At 34.3% G+C, this 18,482-nt stretch overlaps 1 protein-coding gene across 1 annotated transcript in view; it reads right to left on the bottom strand.

Moving 5' to 3' along the window:
- Window positions 1-18,482, bottom strand: part of ACAA2 (acetyl-CoA acyltransferase 2) — a 37,295-nt gene that overhangs the window by 11,458 nt on the left and 7,355 nt on the right. Inside the window, exons 2-7 of the mRNA XM_074207890.1 lie at window positions 17,259-17,425; window positions 12,111-12,239; window positions 9,767-9,883; window positions 8,120-8,267; window positions 5,226-5,401; window positions 1,315-1,444 (exon numbers count right to left, since the gene is read on the bottom strand). Coding sequence (XP_074063991.1) covers window positions 1,315-1,444; window positions 5,226-5,401; window positions 8,120-8,267; window positions 9,767-9,883; window positions 12,111-12,239; window positions 17,259-17,425 — 867 coding nt within the window. The remainder of the gene's footprint in view (window positions 1-1,314; window positions 1,445-5,225; window positions 5,402-8,119; window positions 8,268-9,766; window positions 9,884-12,110; window positions 12,240-17,258; window positions 17,426-18,482) is intronic.

Genomic DNA, 18,482 nt, shown 5'->3' with positions numbered 1-18,482 from the left:
GAATAGAATTTTAGTTGTGGAGTCAAGAGGACTTGCATTAAAATCTGGCCCCAAACATTTAATAGCTAGATGACCTAGGACAATTCACCCTGTTTGCTTCAGTTCCTCATCTACCAAATGAGCTGGAGGGGGGAAATGGTAAACCACTCCAGTATCTTTGCCAAGAAGACCCCCAAATGGGGTGATGATGAGTCAGACAGGACTAAACAACAATAACAAAACATTTAAAAGTGCTATGCTGAGTTTTTTAAATTTGATTTAATCATCTCAACAATGGGAGGTAGGTTTTATTTTTATCCCCATTTTACAGATGAGGAAACTGAACTAAACAGAGATTACAGTTACTTGCCCCGAGTCACAAACAGCTAGAAAGTGTCTGAGGCTGTAGTTGAACTTCACAGACAATGCTCCATTCACCGTGTCACCTAGCCACCTTTAAAATATATGAATTCTCCTTGTTAAACTATTTAATCCTGTACTGGCACTACTGACACTGCAGAGTTGATGATGGGGCTGGGTGAGAGGAAGCTGAAGATTATGAAAGGCTACTTGTGTTAGGCCAGCCCAGGGGAAAAGCAGTCCCATGATCTGCCTGTTCTCGTTTTGTCACCTTTGCTTTCTATGATTAATGTGTTAAATGGAAGAACCAGGACCCCTACCTTTTTTCCCCATCCACACTTCCAGGAAGCAAGTTCAGTGGGAGGCACAGCAACCCTAGACAGCTAAATTTGAAAACTGCTATCTCCCCAGCTAGATTATAAACTTCTTCAAAGAAGTGACTGAGGGGCAGTTAGATGGTCCAGTGGATAGAGTAACAGTCCTGGGGTCAGGAGGACCTGAGTTCAAATCTGGCCTCAGACACTTAATAATTACCTAGCTATGTGACCTTGGGCAAGTCACTTAATCCCATTGTCTTGCAAAAACCACAACAAAACAAAACAAAAACAAAAGAAGGGACAAGGCCTTTTTTGGGGTGGAGGTGTATCCTACAGTATAAATAACAATGCTAGGGACCTAGTATTTGCTCAATAAATTTTCTACTCCTGGGTGTCAGAAGGGCTGTAACACCACTGTTAGGTCTATTTCCAAAGATGATTATGGAAAAAGGAGAAGAACTTAGAGGTTCTAAAATGACAAATGACCTCCCCCTTTAGAACTTCTTACTACTTGTTAAACTTGTTAAACCTTCTATATGATGGTTGCCTAGGGGCACCAGGATAAAATGGCTCTAAAAATTTCACTTCAAAAAAAAGAAAAAATTTCACCTCTATCAAAATTCATTAAAGTTGGAAATTCATTTTTGGGGTAATTTACCAATGCCCATGATATTAGGATCACATCCAGATACAAAGTAGCCCACAATTCTGGCGAGCGGGGTCAGGTTATGCTTTTTAACAGCATCTTCACTGGCTATGATCACTGCTCCAGCTCCATCAGATATTCCCTTGAAAGAAAAAGCAATGTTAAGTGGAAATGATAATAATCCAAAGAGGCCTGGGCCTAAACAAAGGTAACAATAGCAAGGTGATGAAAATGAATGGAAAATGAGATAGAAGAAGCAGTCCTGTGATGATTTTAAAGGGCAGCTTGCTTGGGGATACTGTAACTAGAAAAGGATGCCAAGTCCTCTCTGATGGGCAAAGGGGAGGTTAAGGTACAACAAAACTGAATACCAGGCAACTCAGTCCCTATTATATAGATCAATGCTGGCATAAAAGTCCAAGGAATCAGGGCATCCAGGACCTAGAGTTGACCAGTAACTGGCATTTTAGAATTTGGTGACAATTTATAAAAATGTTTTGCATTATTTCATATGTATAATGGGTATCATAATGCTTGCCTTCTCATTAAGTGGCGGAGGGAGAATTTTGAACCCAAAATTTAAAAAAAATGAATAAGAATTTAATGATACTATGAAGGATGATTTGGACTATAACATTTATTGAACCCTACTCTAGGTAACCCCATTTAGGGTTTTTTCAACAAAGTTACTGAAGTTATTTGCTATTTCCATCTCCAGCTCATTTTACAGATCAGGAACAGAGGCAAGTAGGTTAAGTGACTTGTCCAGACTCATAGCAAATATGTGTCTGAGGCTGGATTTAAACTCAGTCTTTCTGAATCCAAACCTCGAGTTCTATCTACTGCAGCACCTGGCTTCCCCACATCGGTTTATGTATTGCTTTATTTCCCAAGATGAAGACAAGAACCATTTCTACTGAAGAATGGCTTGGTAGTTCCCTTTTATTTGCCTTGCTGCTCAGGTTTCCTGAGTTCCTAAATAAATTTGGTTCAAAGTTACAATTACTTCTGTGCTATTGCTTTCCCACCTCTACTATGGAGATTAACAATCTCTGGCCTTTGCACCAAACTATTGGTTAGTATGGGATGGGGAAAGTGACTTGGATTCATGGCTTTGAATCTTATCTCTGACACTTGTGTAACCTTGAAAAAGAAATTTCATCTCTTGGGCCTCTTTTTTTTTCTCATCTGTACATGAGATCAATTGGACGATATGAGACCTCTGAGTTCCCTTCCAATTCTAAGTCCATGATCCTGTGATTTCTGTATCTTTAAAAAAAATTATGAACCCTTGGCCTAGTAACACCACTATTAGGTCTATTTCCAAAGATGATTATAGAAAAAGGAAAAAACTTAAAGCTTCTAAAATATGTATAGCAATTCTGTTGTTAGTAAAGAACTGGAAATTGCAGGAATAATCATCATTTGGGGAAAGGCTAAACAAGTTGTGTTTTATGATTGTGATGGCATACTGCTATGTTATGAGAAATAATGAGTTCAATGATCTTAGAAAAAATGGAAAGACAGGGAAAACTAGGTGGTACAGTAGATAGATAACCAGCCCTGGAGTCAGGAAAACCTGAGTTCAAATTCAGTCTCTTAATAATTGCCTAGCTGTGTGACCTTGGACAAGTCACTTAACCCCCATTGCCTTAAATTTTAAAAAATGGAAAAACTTGCAGGAAATAATGAAGAGCAAAATGAGTAGAACCAGGAGAACATTATATACAATAATACTGTTTTAAGAATAACTTTGAGGGAATGAGTTATTTTGACTATTATAAATACCCAAATTAACCACAATGGACCTATAAAAGAAGACACTATTTGTATCCAGAGAAAGAAGTGAGAAATAGAAGTATATATAGTTTGATTTTAAATATACATATATGTTATCTAATGGTAACTATCTCTAGAGTGGGAAGAGAAGGAAAAAAGTAAATAAAATTTATGTATCTTTATTATATATTTTAAAAAAATAGCAAGTTGTACATAATAGATTTATAGCTTAATGTATATGGAAATATGTTTTATTACTGGTATGGAAATATGTTTTACTCATGAAGTTCAGAATAATTAAAAAAAAATCACAAACCTATCAGAATTAGGCAGCATATGACATTCTTGTCCCAAGATAAGAATCCTATTGTTTGAGGTACAAAAAAATCATTGGCATTTTTGTGAATTAAAAAACTTAATTTTTGAGATTCTTTTCAGAAACTTTGTGTACCTGATAATTCAATGAAATCTTATTTGCTTTTTTTACAAACAGATATATGATTTAATTAGAATAGTTCTGGCAAGTTGTTTTTGGGGATAAGTTGAGTAACCTATATAGAGTCATACAGCCAGTGTGTGGGAGAGGCAAAATTTGACCCCAGGTCTTTCCAACTCAAGGCCAACTCCCTATCCACTCTGCCAAGCTTCAATTATTTATTTATTTTTCAATTAAGGGGCATTGACCTGACAAAAAGGTGATGAAATCAAGATGCAGAATGAAACATGTATTTTTTTTCAGGGTCAGTGTGGGAATTTGTTCTTCTAGACTATGTATATTTATTTCAAGGTATGTGCTTTGCTTTTTTTCACTAGTTAACTAGAAAAAAATTTTTTAAAGGCCAACAAGTTTCTATTATTATTTTCAAGAAAGTTTTAATTAAAAAAGAATTCAGGAAAAACTAACAATTGTACAGCAAAAACCAAGGCTATAGATTTTGATATGCCCAATGTTTGATCTTTCCAACATTATATAAGTCTAATCAAAGCAATGTTCAAGTTATAAGATAATAGGCAGGAAAAACCCTAAAAAATTTATCCTAATAAAGGTCCACAAATATCAATACAATATTCAGTAAGAACAGACAATGGACAAACAATTGTCATGTTTCAGAATTCTGGCAAAAGATTAAAAAAAAATCTTTTGCTTGAGCACCCTTAATATGCTTCACTCTGCAGAAAACCTTTTGTTCTTAATCTGGCACAAATCCCCAAAATGTTCTTAATTTTTTTATAAAACTTCTAGAACTAAAAGAGATGGATAAAGATACTAACTTAACAGAGAACCTGGTTTCCTTTAGGGGAAACAAGAAAGAGTGGCCAGGCAATGGTTAAAAACTAAGATGCCCCAGGTAAGTCAAAAGTTGCAAAAGCAGCAGCATAGTTAAATCTCAGGTAATTTTGTATCCTAACAGACTTTTCACCAAGTTCTGTTCAACAACTACAGTTAAAATAGAAAAAATTGCCAGTCACAACTGTTCATCTATACTTGGATCTTGGGAAAAGGCCCAGACCAGATGGCAAATCAATGGAAGATGATCAAAGATGATTTTGCTTTTTAGAAGGTAAAGCACATTTTGGTCCTTATAGTCTAATAAATCTACCACACTGTGTTTTTAATCTTCTTTTGGACTGGCAACAAGGCAAGGTTTGATGGAGATTGTTGGAGATTATTTGTTAGAAATTCATGATACAAGTTTGGAGAGATTGAGGCCAGTACACATGAAGTAGATACAGATTGTTCATTCTAAAGGGCATTGCATATTTCTATACACTATATAAATCAGAACTTCTGTGCTTTAGAGATCCCTAAGCCAAAGAGCTTACTAAGTGCTACCACTTTGCAGGTTCCTGGGATTACAGATACGGCATTGTGAAGGCCCTTGGAGACTGTCTAGTTTAATATCTTTTTCTTGAAGGTAAGGAAATCGAGGCCATCCAGGTCTCAAAAGGAGTGAACACTAGAAGCAAAATTTAAACTCAGGTTTTCTGACTCCTAAGCTGGTGTTGCCACTCTTTCCATCAGTCTGTGCTGAATCCTAAATTTTAAATACTTCAAATACCTGTTTAAACTAAAAACTTAAAACCATATTCCCTTTGTACTGATTGCTTTCAGACAAGGTAAATGTCCTAGAGCTAATATTTACCGAAGCATTTCCTGCAGTGACTGTTCCCTCTTTCTTGAAGACTGGAGAGAGCTTGGCCAGTTGTTCCATTGTTGTTTGGGGCTTGGGATGTTCATCCATTTTCATCATCTCTTTTCCTTTCCTTGTTTTCACTTCAATTGGTGCCATTTCATTATTAAAGTAACCAGCATCATTAGCTGAAACAGCAGAATGAATTTTTTTTTAGAATAAAAATTTTAAAATACAAAAAAAATCTCTTTAGAGAAAAGAATAAACCCAACAGAATTTCTGGACCATTCTTTCCATAGACTTAAGTCTAATTTTCTATCAGTTTACCTCAATAATAGGCTGTAAAAGTATTTAACCTATTGAAAACAATAACAATCTTCCTTAAAGATTTATGTTATGTTTTACATTATTATAAATCATATAATTATAATTTATATTGCATTGATATTTATATATATTATAAATTATATAACATATCATATGTTATATAATTTTGTTATTTCTATTTCATATGCATAATATATACAATATATACTCAAATACATATACACATAGCAGTAAACTAGGTTGCTAAGTATGGGAAGAATGTTGTTATTTTTAATAGTTTATATACACAATATATAGCGATAAATATGATTTATATAAACATATAATCATGTATATTATATGATTTTACTTAATATATATGTAAGCAAAAATATATACAAATCTCCCCATAGTTACATATACACATATGCATACATATATATGCATATTCATGGATATAACCTATATAAGAACATACCCATATTTAAATAAACATACATATTTTCATATTTGCAAACACATTAGATTGTGCTTCATCACATATGCTTATGCACATAAACACTACACATTTAAGCAATGAATGTTTGATTTTTCAATAAGACAAATTTGCTTCATAATAACCATTTCAACGTGGTATCTTTTTCTTCTCCAACTAATATTTTGCATGACCAAGGTGACAAAATGCATCTTTATTACAATGTTTATTATAAACCAACATTGTGTCTGCATATTAAAAATGCTCAAGGATTTCTCAGGCTGTATTTAAAGAAGAAATATAAGTCTAAATTAAGAGAGGGAAGAGTCTCAATGTACTCTCCACTGATTTGGAAGACCATCCAATTGGAAATGCCACCTGAATATTACTGAAAATCTGAATTTGTTCAGAAGGATGACATTACTATGGTAAAGTCTTAAAAACCTTGCATGAAGACTGGTAAAGGGAATTCAGTGCATTTAGCCAAGAGGAAGCTAAGCTATGATAGCTCTTTGCAAATATTTGCAGAACCACCATATAGAAGAACAAACAATTTTTTTTCCTTGAACTAGAAGACCAAGTAAAGGATCAATGGGCAGAAATTACAAGAAGTTTAACATATTAATGAATTTTTTTAACCATTTGGAGTCTTTAAGCACCGTAATATCTCATGAGGACACGAATCTTTTCTCATTGAACCTGGACATTCAAAGATTCTGGCTGTCAGAATCACTGGGGAGGTTGAACCAGATGAACTTTAAATTCCAACTTCTAGAACTTTAAACCAACAACTCACATTTATATAACACTTTCTGATTTGCAAAGTGCTTTCCTCTTTATGGACAAATGAACTGTTGTATGGGGAGGATACACTTGTTTGTCTTGAACTAGACTCCATGTCCCTACTAGACTCCAGAGAAATGATTATCTATGATGGGTTACAGTCTCTAGTTAATAAAAATATCCAAAAAAAAAACCTCATGAGATCAATAATGTCAATATTCTTTCCATTTTATATATGATAAGTTCTGAATACTTAAGTGTTTTGGTCACAATCATGTAGGAATCAAATCCAGAGCTTCTGACTCAACCTCACTGGAGAAGCTTTTGCATATGATGAAATGGATTTGAAATAAAAGGACTCCTGGGCTCCTGAATGTATTACTTATGCTTTCAGCCAAGCATTTCACAAGTGCTTGTTCAATCATTCATTCATCTTTTGCTAATTCACTTTATGTCTCTGGGTCTCAGTTTCCACAACTGTAAAACAAAAGACTAGATGATCTCTGCCATACTGTTTGACTGGAAAATAAGGATGTAAATAAAAAATAATGGTCCATGAAAAATAAGGATGTTATACTGGAAAAATTATCTTACTTCATTCTTTCAAAAAGAACTAGACTAAGAACTTTTTATTGAATTAAACAAATATTTATTCAAAGTATATCTGGCATGTAGCTAGGAGAAAACAGAAGAAATAGGACAAGACCCCACCTCCTCTAGTAAACTTGTTGGGGAAGCACCCTATTTAAACATGAAATTTAAGTTTCAGTTAAATCAGAAGGACAGGTCTATGTCTTCTATTCAGGATACCTCTTTCTCTAGCACCATGCTACATAATCTTGTAGATGGAATTCCCCAGTCACTCACAATTCATCAGAATTTTCAATTCATTTACATTACAAGTTATAATTCTTATAATCTTTTTTTTTCTTGCTGGCAAGCTTTTTCCTTGTTTCATAATTATTTTGATAAAGTTATCGCTATATCATTGCCCTCTTTATGGACAATTGAACTGCTGTATGGGGAGGATACACTTGTTCATCTTGAACTAGATTCCATGTCCCTACTAGACTCCAGAGAAATGATTATCTATGATGGGTTACAGTCTCTAGTTAATAAAAATATCCAACTCAATTGACTAATCAATAAATCCCTAAGCTAATCAGTTAATTAACACAAAAGGAGCTATTGACAGAAAACCCCCAAATGCTACTCTGAAATGAAAGAGATTTATAATGATCATGATCATCATCATTATTCACACTAAATGGTAAGCATAAACATTTTGATTCAAAATGATAAATATTAGAAATTCTAGGTTTTATCAATTAATTTCACTGACCAGTTTTCCATCTCTGTTGTGACTGCAAAGCATATTTATCACAGGCTTCTCTGCTTATTTTGTATTTTACAGCAAGATTCTCAGCAGTAATTGCCATAGGGGTTTTAATATGCTGATCAGTCAGTGCTGTCCACAAACTGTCTTCCAGCTACCAAAGACATTAATAAATAAAAACACATTGAAACAGGTTTTACAAATATAATATTCAACAATTCATTTAAAATTAATTTTTTTTCAAAATTTCTAAAATTAAAAAAGCAAATTGTCTTTATAAAAAAGCACATTTACTAGAATTACTATTTAATTTAGATTATCTCATATTCTAGGAAATATAAAGAAATATGCAGAAGCATATGTAAAATTTCTCAGCTTACTGTTGGTGGAGCTGTGAACTCATCCAACCCTTCTGGAGAGCTATTTGGAACTATGCCCGAAGGGCAACAAAAATGTGCATACCCTTTGACCCAGCAATACCACTTACTGGGTCTATATCCTGAAGAGATGATGAAAAATGGTAAAAACATCACTTGTACAAAAATATTTATAGCAGCTCTGTTTGTGGTGGCAAAGAATTGGAAATCAAGTAAATGTCCTTCAATTGGGGAATAGCTTAGCAAACTGTGGTATATGTATGTCATGGAACACTATTGTTCTATTAGAAACCAGGAGGTATGGGATTTCAGGGAAGCCTGGAGGGATTTGCATGAACTGATGCTGAGTGAGATGAGCAGAACCAGAAAAACACTGTACACCCTAACAGCAACAAGGGGGGTGATGATCAACCTTGAAGGACTCGCTCATTCCATCAGTGCAACAATTGGGAACAATTTGGGGCTGTCTGCAAAGGAGAGTGCCACCTGTATCCAGATAAGGAGATGTGGAGTTTGAACAAAGTTCAAGAACTATTCCCTTTAATTTAGAAAAAAACAGATATCTTATTGTCTGATCTTGTTACCTCTTAGACTTCTTGTGTCTTCTTTAAGGATATGATTTCTCTTTCATCACACCCAATTTGGATCAAGGTACAACATGGAAACAAAGTAAAGACTGACAGATTGCTTTCCATGAGGGGGTGGGGGTGGGGGGAGGGAAGTAAGATGGGGGGAAAATTGTAAATCTCAAATAACATCTTTAATAAAAATAAATTTAAAAAAAAAATCCTCAGCTTCACTTCCTTTCAAGATAGTTAATAATGCCAGTAGGTTATAGTGAAGTGTTTGTGAAAAACACAATTAAATTTTTTTCTACTCAACTTGGCAAAATAGAAAGACTATTTTTGTTTGTTACATTTTTATTAATTTGGAGAGAAAGAAATTTATTCTAACTTCTTTGCGAGATTGTGGTACATATTTATGTGAGAGTACATATAAGCAATACAAATTACTATTATAGCTAGTTATAATGAGACTGTTGGGCCCTGCAAGAAAGGCATTTGATTCACAAAAGGCACAACTTTCCTGAACTACTGAGTCAGTTCCTGGATTTCCCATTATTGTCCTTTTTGCCACCTCCTACTGGGACTACTGAGCCAGCTGTCATCTTTCCCCTTATTGTCTTCTTTGCCACCTTTCCCCCCTAAAAATTCCTTTCAAAACAAAAGCATAGCAACAAAATAACAATAATAACAAAAATCCAATATGTTCCAACCTTGAGATCTGTTCCCAATCTGGTTCCAAAGCGTACGTTTCTGACACAATAGGGAGCCTGGCTCATACTCTCTGTTCCTCCACAGAGAACCACTTCAGCATCTTTGACACAAATGTCCTGTAACAAAGATGTTTTCCAATGAAGCATTTCTGTTTTGAGTAGCTTTGAAAATTAATAAGAATCCCAATAAAGATAGTTTAGAGGAATAATTTCTAATAACTTAATGTCACTTCTGAAGTCTCTGAACTCCCTGTTAATTAGGTAAAAAACATTTATTAAGTACCAACTATGGACTGGGTAATGTGATAAGTGCTAGATGATACACACACACACACACACACACACACACACACACACATACATATATGCAAGATAGAAAAACAGCAGTCCCTGCCTTGAGGAGGCTCACAGTCTAATGAGGAACTCATAATCTAATATGATGCTAACAAAGAAATTCACTAGACACCAATAAGAAATGTCATTCTGAGGAAAATTTGATCATTCCATATGACTGTATAAATAAATATTTTTAAAATGTAATTTATATTAACATCTGTTGCAGAGGATGAGCTAGAGATAGAACTCATTCCAATTTAATCAACATGGACTTTGATTTCAATGTAAAAGTGGGTCTAGGGAAAGATGACAAGAAATATGAGGGTACATATGCATCAAGAGGTTCCTGGAATAAACAGAAATCTCACATCTTCACTTCTTCCTTGAAGAAAAGAATTGAGTTGGGCTGGCATGGTAAGTACCAAATAACATCACACACACACAAATGAAATTCTTTCCAACTTTAAGAGACAGGAAGCCTCTAGGAGTCATTTTCAGGTCAGTTGTGTAGAGTTGGACTACCAGTCAGGTAAAGCAAAGTTCAAGGTCATTGCCAAACTGGAAATAAAGACAAAAATTGGGGAACTATGCAGTGTTTTGTACAACCCAGGCTTCTCCCTGAAACAAAGATTTAACTTTTAAAATAAATATTAATTCAAGGATGCCTCTCTAAGGGAACTAGGAGAAGCCTAGGAGATTAGATATCAATAATGAACACACTCTTCTCTCAAAGTAATCTTAGAGATTCTAATGTCTCCTTTCTCTTTCCCTTAGTATTTATGATCTTAATGAGCAAAGCTAGTTTTGGTCATAAATCAAAGAGAATATTAAAATTGTAAAGTAACAGATTTTATCTACATAGTTTCAGATAATGCTCATTAAATAAATATGGTTTACCTTAATGAAAACTTTTATGTGTTTTATGTGTTTATATGCTGACACTTTAAAATGTATGATAGAAGGAATGCTTTAACAGCTTTTCTTTCTCTGAATTTCTTAGTCTGGAATGAGGAATGAGTGAAAGACCTGTCATCTCTTGTCTATGAAAGACCCTTAACAAACTAAACAACTTCTCTGAGCCTCAGTTTACTCATCTGTAAAGTGAGGAAGTTAATCTGTTTGTCTTTGCCAGAGTTCCTGTCCAGATTTAAATCTTATGATCTGCATCATATTTGCTGATTTACTCTTGCATTCAGTCTAAAATAAAGATTCCACCACCTTTAACTTTGATGTCTCTTTAAGCTGCTCTAGCATTCAACCCATATTCTAACATGTCTTATCTCTTCCTACTTTTCTTTTAAAATTCATTTTCTAAAAAAATGTTGAGCTCCAAATTCTTTTCCTCCCCCATTTCCTCTCTCATCCACTGAGTAGGCAAACAATATGATATCCATTATAATTGAGAAATCTTTAAAAAAAATTTTTAACATTCCTTTTTTTTTAAATATCCTCCTCCTTTTCAGTCTGATTCTTTTATCACAGTACAGATTGTATTATCATTCCCTCAATTTTGGAGACACCTATCCATTTTTTTCAGAAATAACTCTCAAAAATGCAGAAGTTGTTCACTTTCTGACAAACTCCCTCCCTCAAATATTTCTATGTTTGTACTTTTTTTTTCAGGAAATATATACTTTGGCTTTACAGAAGATGCTGACTGCCAGTCAGTTAAGAACTGCAAAGCACTTTCTTTACAAGTATCATTTCATTTTATCCTCACATCAACCTTGGGAGGCAGGTGCTATTATTCTACAAATGAGCAGAAATGGTTAAGGGACATTTACAGGATTGGAGAGTGAGGCAGTGTCACAAGCTGGATTTGAACTCAGGTCTTCTCGACAGCAAGTCTAGTATTTTTTGTGCTAGGACATCTGCCTACCTTATTCTGGTCTTCAACTGGCACAGTGAAAAAGCAAAAGCTTTAGTGTTATATGTATTGATGAGGTGAATATCTCCCCCTGAGGTAATTTAGTCTTTCCATAAAATCAAATACAAAATACATACATACCTGACATCCACTGGTAATAGCCTGGAAGCCAGAGCCACAAAGTCTATTTAGGGTGAGAGCTGGGGTTGCCTGAGGGACACCTACACGCAAGCCAACATGCCTTGCCAGGTATATGGCATCTGTAGAAGTCTGGAAGGGCATATAGAGATGTCAAAATGAATTTGTCCTCTGCAAAATGGAGATAGAGTGAGAGCAATGACATAAAAATGTAAACATTGATGATGATTAGTTTCTAGAAAAAACATCCTATGTACAAGGTGTTCTTCTCTTTACATAATAGATTATTCTGTTCCTGAAAAATTGTACCTAAAATGAATTTTGATGCCAATATATTTTAAAAGTTACTAAGGAAAAAGTTAGGCTACATGAACTCTCTCTGGTTCTATTCAGCTTTAACTTGCTATAATTCAATGAATACTGTCATAAAGCAAATTTTTACAAAATTAAATTTTTATTTAAAACAGATATTGCCACCAGTATTTTATAATCCCAATATCATTTATACTATTCAAAGAGGTCATGAGGGCACGGTACCCACTGCATTTATGTCTTTTCCATTGAGACTAAATGAGGTCTAAAATGTATAGGCAAAAACTTTCACTTTAAATGAAATAATGAATGAAGGACAAAGGTCCAGGACAGAGTGAAGAGAATGTATGACAGAAGCCCTCTTAATGGAGGGAACTAATTTGAATTCAAGGCTTAAGAAAAACTCTTAATGAGGGTAAATAAAGCTAAGAACCACAATTCAAAAGAGCTTATAAGAAAATGGTTAGTCAGCAATATAATTTGTGTAATGTATTTATAAAGAGAAAGACAAGGATTTTTATTTAGGGATGAATCACACACACACACACAAAAAAACCCAGAAAAAAGTCCTATCAAATTCAAATAATGTATTCTGCAGCTTTTCAAGAATAAGAGAGCATACTACCCAGAAATTGGTAAAGAATTAGGATTAGTTTTTAAAGGTCATAAATGTAAAAGATTTTAAAAATCTTATCTATATCTTTTGGTTTTATATCTTCCTCAATTCCTAAAGTATCTTTCTGTCCTTGAAAGCCATCATTTTTTTAACAAAGAATAAAAAAAGAACAAACCCTATCCCATGGTGAAAACACAGAAAATTAACCAACAGGCAATCAAGTCTGACATTGTATTCCATGCCCAAAGTTAATAACCTCTTTGAGAAGGTGCATTCTATTTCTTCTTTGAGATTAAACTTGGAGGGGCAGCTAGTTGGCACAGTGGATAGAGCACTGACCTTTATTTTTGTTGGTAGTGGTATTAATTAATTAATTATTGGTGTAAAAAAATCAAACAAATAAAAATGACAATTAAAATTGGGAAGGGGAGGAAGATCCTAGAAAATACGGAAAAAATCAAAGAAACAAAGTAGGAAAAAAGTTAGATAATTGGTGGTTGGAAAAAAGCAGAGAAACAGAAGGCAAAGAAAAGGACTCAGGCTTTATAATGGAATGCTGTTGTTCAGTAATTTTTCAATTGTGCCCAACACTATGTGACTCAGGAATTTATAAAAGAAATTAACTCTTATATAACACAAGAGGGAAAAAAAGGGCAGAAATAATACTGATATTTTCATATGTCCATCTAGCAATGTGCAAAGTCTGAGGAACAAAATGAAACTGAAGTACTTAACATAAGAAAAACCATGCAAAGTGCAGTGTTGTTATGGAAAGAACAATGAATTTGAGTCACAAGATCTAGGTGAGAATTTCATGAAGTTATATGCCATGGAGTTTCACATATACGGTTTTTCTCTACCAGTAATAACTTTTGTTTTCTCTTTTCATGAGTTCTTGGCAGTTTTCTTGCATTAATTGCTGCAATATAGTATTCAGGTTTTTTTCCTTTGTTTGATCTGTCATTTCTTCTGGAAAGTCTATAATTCTTAAATTGAGCACTGGCTTTAGAGTCAGGAGGAATAGGGTTCAAATCCAGTCTTAGACATTTGACACTAACTAGTTGTGTGAACTTGGGCAAGTCACTTAACCCTGAGGAGAAAGCGAGACTGGTGACTTAGCATAGCCTCCCTCACTCAAATCCAATTCATGCGCTTGTCATGGCACCACCTCGCTGATGCCATGGTCCTCTTCAAGAATAAAGTACAAATATCATCAATTCTTAAGTTGTCTCTGTACATTCTGTCTTCAAGGACAGTTACTCTGATTTATATGGGACCATTTTGTATTTTTATATTGTAAATTCTATTTTCTCTGTCAGAGTATCTATTTCTTTGGAGAAACTCCCTATCATGTCTTCTAAGTTATATCATGTGGTTTACTCTTTAAATTTTACACTGCTAAGATCTGATGTCTGAATCCTGGGAGACCTGTTATGGACAATACCATCTACATCCAAAGGAAAACAAATGAAACCACAAAAAAAAAAACCCAAAAGCCCACAGAATTTGAATGGATACCATGTTCACTTTTTAAAAACTTCTCATGTCTTTCCTTCCTATCCCATGGTTTTCTTTCTTTTCCCTTAGTACTAATTCCTCATACACAAAAATGACAAATATGTAAACAGGTTAAATATGAATGAACGTGTACAACTCTTACTAGACTGTTTACCTCTGAGGGGAGGGGGTGAAGGAAGAATAGTAGAAATGTGTAATATAGATATGCAAATAGAAGAATGTTGAAAAACTTTCACAATATGTTACTGAAAAAAATAAAATAAATTATTAAAAAATCTGATGTCTGATAATTTCTTTCATAATATCATTTGAAAATTTCCCTTTTCTTTTGAACCTTTCTGTAGTTTCCTGCTGTTGTTCTGTGATCTCTGGACAATCCTCAGAATTTTTGAACCAGAAGTTTTGGTTAATGTTGTTTAATAGTATAATATTTATTCATTGTAGTCCGACCTCTCCTAATATTTTTAAATCACTTTTTTTTCATCTCTGTCAATTTGTTTGCTTACTTGTTGTCCAGATTTTTTATATTTTTCCTCTTTCATTCTTTGCCTCTGGCACCTGCCTTCTCTCATTGCAGATTCCTTCAAGAATGAGCATGTTCATTTTATAGTGTTGATGGAGTGCCATGAAATTAATACTTTTCTGTATGTTTCAAACCAGGTGTGTACCATTTGTACTGAACATACCACAAAATGAGAATTATCCAAAGTTCATTGATTTTTATATGTGTTTTGGTTTGTAAACAAAATTATACTAATTTCTTGCACATTTTTGGACAACTGTATAAAAAACTGCTTGTAGATACATTGTGTAAATAAAAATTTCATTCACAAAATAATCTGCTTAGTATTCTATATTTAGTAATCTGAATGAAGCAAATTTTAAATATAAAAAAAAAAGAATGAGCATGTTCAGCCTCTTGATATTTGAGACAGTGGCTGATCCAAGTTCCTACCTAAATTAAGCTCCAGGTAAATAAGTTCTGCTCTGTGGGGTTCCAGACCCCACCTCTTGTACACTGGAGTTCTTTCCTCCCTAATTGGCCTTAGGCTGTGCTTTACCTCCATGTCTTCTGTTTCCATCTACTTCCTACTCTTCTTCCTATCTGCCACTTCTTGTGGAGGAAGGGAAGTAGACTTCAGGCTGAGTGATCTTCATGGAAGTTTTGGTAAGGATCATTACAGCCAGATCCTGAAGTATGTCTGTTAGGTGGTTTGCACTGACTGCAACCTGTGATACGGGTTGGGGGTAGAGTGAGTATTTAATTATATTTACATTCTCCAATGTTATTTTATAAGATTTTTACCTCCTTCAGTGTTTCCATCTTCTTGTAGATTCAGTACCTGAAGGATAAGTTCCTTTTCTATGGTTTGGAGAAGACGGAGAAATCTAAAGAACTCTGCCACCTTTTCAAGCACATCTCCATGAATCTATATATCATTCTCATACATTGCCTTTGTTTATAAAACAAAATGTGTTAGCAACTTAACTCTTATAATATTTTATTCCATCAAATAGGAGGAAAATAAAATCAGAGCTAGAAGGAATCTTAAATGAACATCCAGGGATTAAATGATATGTCCAAAGTAATACAGCAAGCTAATATCAGAGAACAGGATTAGAATTCAAAACCTTATTTATCTATTCATTTTCTCTAGAAAGAAATGGTCTTTGATTACTCAGAAACATACTAGCAGATATGTAACACTGACCTGTAGATAATTAATCTTGGCCAATTTAATCCATTCCTATCCTAATCCTTAGATCTCAGAATCCATACTTAATGATTCATTAAGTAGTTGTTCCTGAATATCTAAAAAATAATTCAGATAATTAAACAGCTTATTTGTCCCCCAACAATTTAACTCAAGATAGAGCATAATGATCAGGGATAACAACATAGCAAAGTTGACACCTCCTTTGGTGTCCTGTCAAAACATAAAAGTTTTCTAGAAATGCAAGGATAAAAAATCCAAAAACTCAACCTTGTTTCATCATGGCAGAAGGATTCAAGTTCCCCCAAAATATAGGCTGATATTGCATCTTTATTAAATTCGTCCCTAAGTCATAGATAATTAGGAGTACCACAGATAAATGGGGGTGGAGTTTGAGGGACAGAAATACCAAGATGACTAATGAAAACATTTTGCCTTGCATGGGGTACTTTAATTCAGTAGGAAAAAACCTTGTCTTTTTACATGGTTATTATACTAAGAATTTCTAAATCAGTGGGGAAGTGATCGATTCTAATAAATCTACCAAATGGATTGTCATTGATCAAACAATGGATTGCTAGGCTAGCAGGTGGTCCCTTTCTTCAGCTATTTGCTGAGTATTCCTGATGTATAAAATGACCCATGCTAGGTACCTATGGGAGATACCAAAGAGGTAGAACCATTTGTTTTTCCAACTTAATTCCTACAAATTGATCTTAGATTAGCCAAGCAAAATACAAATTAGGAAGGCAAAAAGTTATCAAACTTAATATTTGCAGATTACATTTATTCTAGAAGACAGCAGCATCATTTCTCCTTTAAATGCATTGATATTTTCAAGAGCTACATTGCATTTCAAATTTCAAAATCTTTCCATTATTATTCATTGTTCAAAGTTATCTGATCCCGGGTATATGGTTATAAAATATGCTATATTTTAAAACAGTCCAAGAAAGCAGAAGGAGCACACTTCCTTTCTGCCCTACTAACCTGTGCAACATTGCCCATTATCACACTGTCAATAATTTCTGGAGGGACTTTGCCAGCAGACAGGGAAGCCTTGGCAGCCACTTCAGCCAGGTCAGTGGCTGTGAAATCCTTCAATAAACCTCCAAAGGTCCCAAAGGGTGTTCGCTTGGCAGCAACTATGTATATACCTAAAATCAACAGAAGAAAATGTTCAATGCTTTTAGATTAATCTGTTACCTTTCAACTTTAGTTAGGTAATGTTGAGGTCTATGAACTGAAGCCTTAATTGGAAAGTAGAATTCATGGCCAAAAGGAGCAGGAGTGCCTTTTCACCTAGTTACTTCACCTATATATAGTCAGAGTCAATCAACAACAATAAACATATGGAGCTAAGAATATGGGGTTAAGAATTCTAGTCAGACCCTGTTGCAGTGGAAAGGGTATGGGAGTTAGAGACAAAATGTTTTAAGTTTAAATTCTGGATCTATAGTTGACCAGCTTAGGGATCTTGGATAATTGCCTTCTCCTGTTAGGGCATTTAGCTAGAAAATGAAGAGGTAGGACACAATGAGTAGAGATTGTTTTGCTCTTTTTTTATGTGTCCAGGCACATGGTTTGGCACATGGTAGATGTTTGGCATGTGGTAGGTGATAATAAATACTTGTTAACTTTAGCAGGAGGAATTGGGTAGAAAGTTAAATATGAAGCTTCCTACCTATAGGACTTTGGGTACTTCAAAATTTATCTGAGCAGATTTCTCATCTATAAAATGGGGTAAGAGTAAATGCAATACTTACTCATAGGGTTGTTTTTAGGAAATCATTTTTGCCAACCTCAAAATAAGTGATATTGCAAGTCACACATTCCAACTTTCCTAGTTAAGAAAAATTCCATTTACCTAATGTGCCTATCATTCATTCAGTATATACTCCTTAAGTCCCTCTTATGCTCCAGTACTTGCTAGCCACAAAGAACAGAATAATTTCTACCCATGATAAACTTACATTTTTACAGATGGTCTGCTCATTTTTGTTTGAATACTTCCAATGATACAGAACTAGTTAGTTAATCTAATTAATCTAATTAAATTTGTTTTTATAGTGATTCAAAAACTTACAGCTATCTACCATTAACTGGTTCTAGGTGTGACCACTGGAGCAACACAGAAGCTACTTTCTTTAAAAAAAAACAACTTGTTTTTTCCCAATTACGTGCAAAGATAGTTTTCAACATTATCCTTCTGCA

Source organism: Macrotis lagotis, chromosome X, assembly GCF_037893015.1.
Source record: "Macrotis lagotis isolate mMagLag1 chromosome X, bilby.v1.9.chrom.fasta, whole genome shotgun sequence".
Taxonomy (NCBI): domain Eukaryota; kingdom Metazoa; phylum Chordata; class Mammalia; order Peramelemorphia; family Peramelidae; genus Macrotis; species Macrotis lagotis.
Note: the sequence above shows the minus strand (reverse complement) of the source record. Positions and strands in the feature narration are given on the sequence as shown.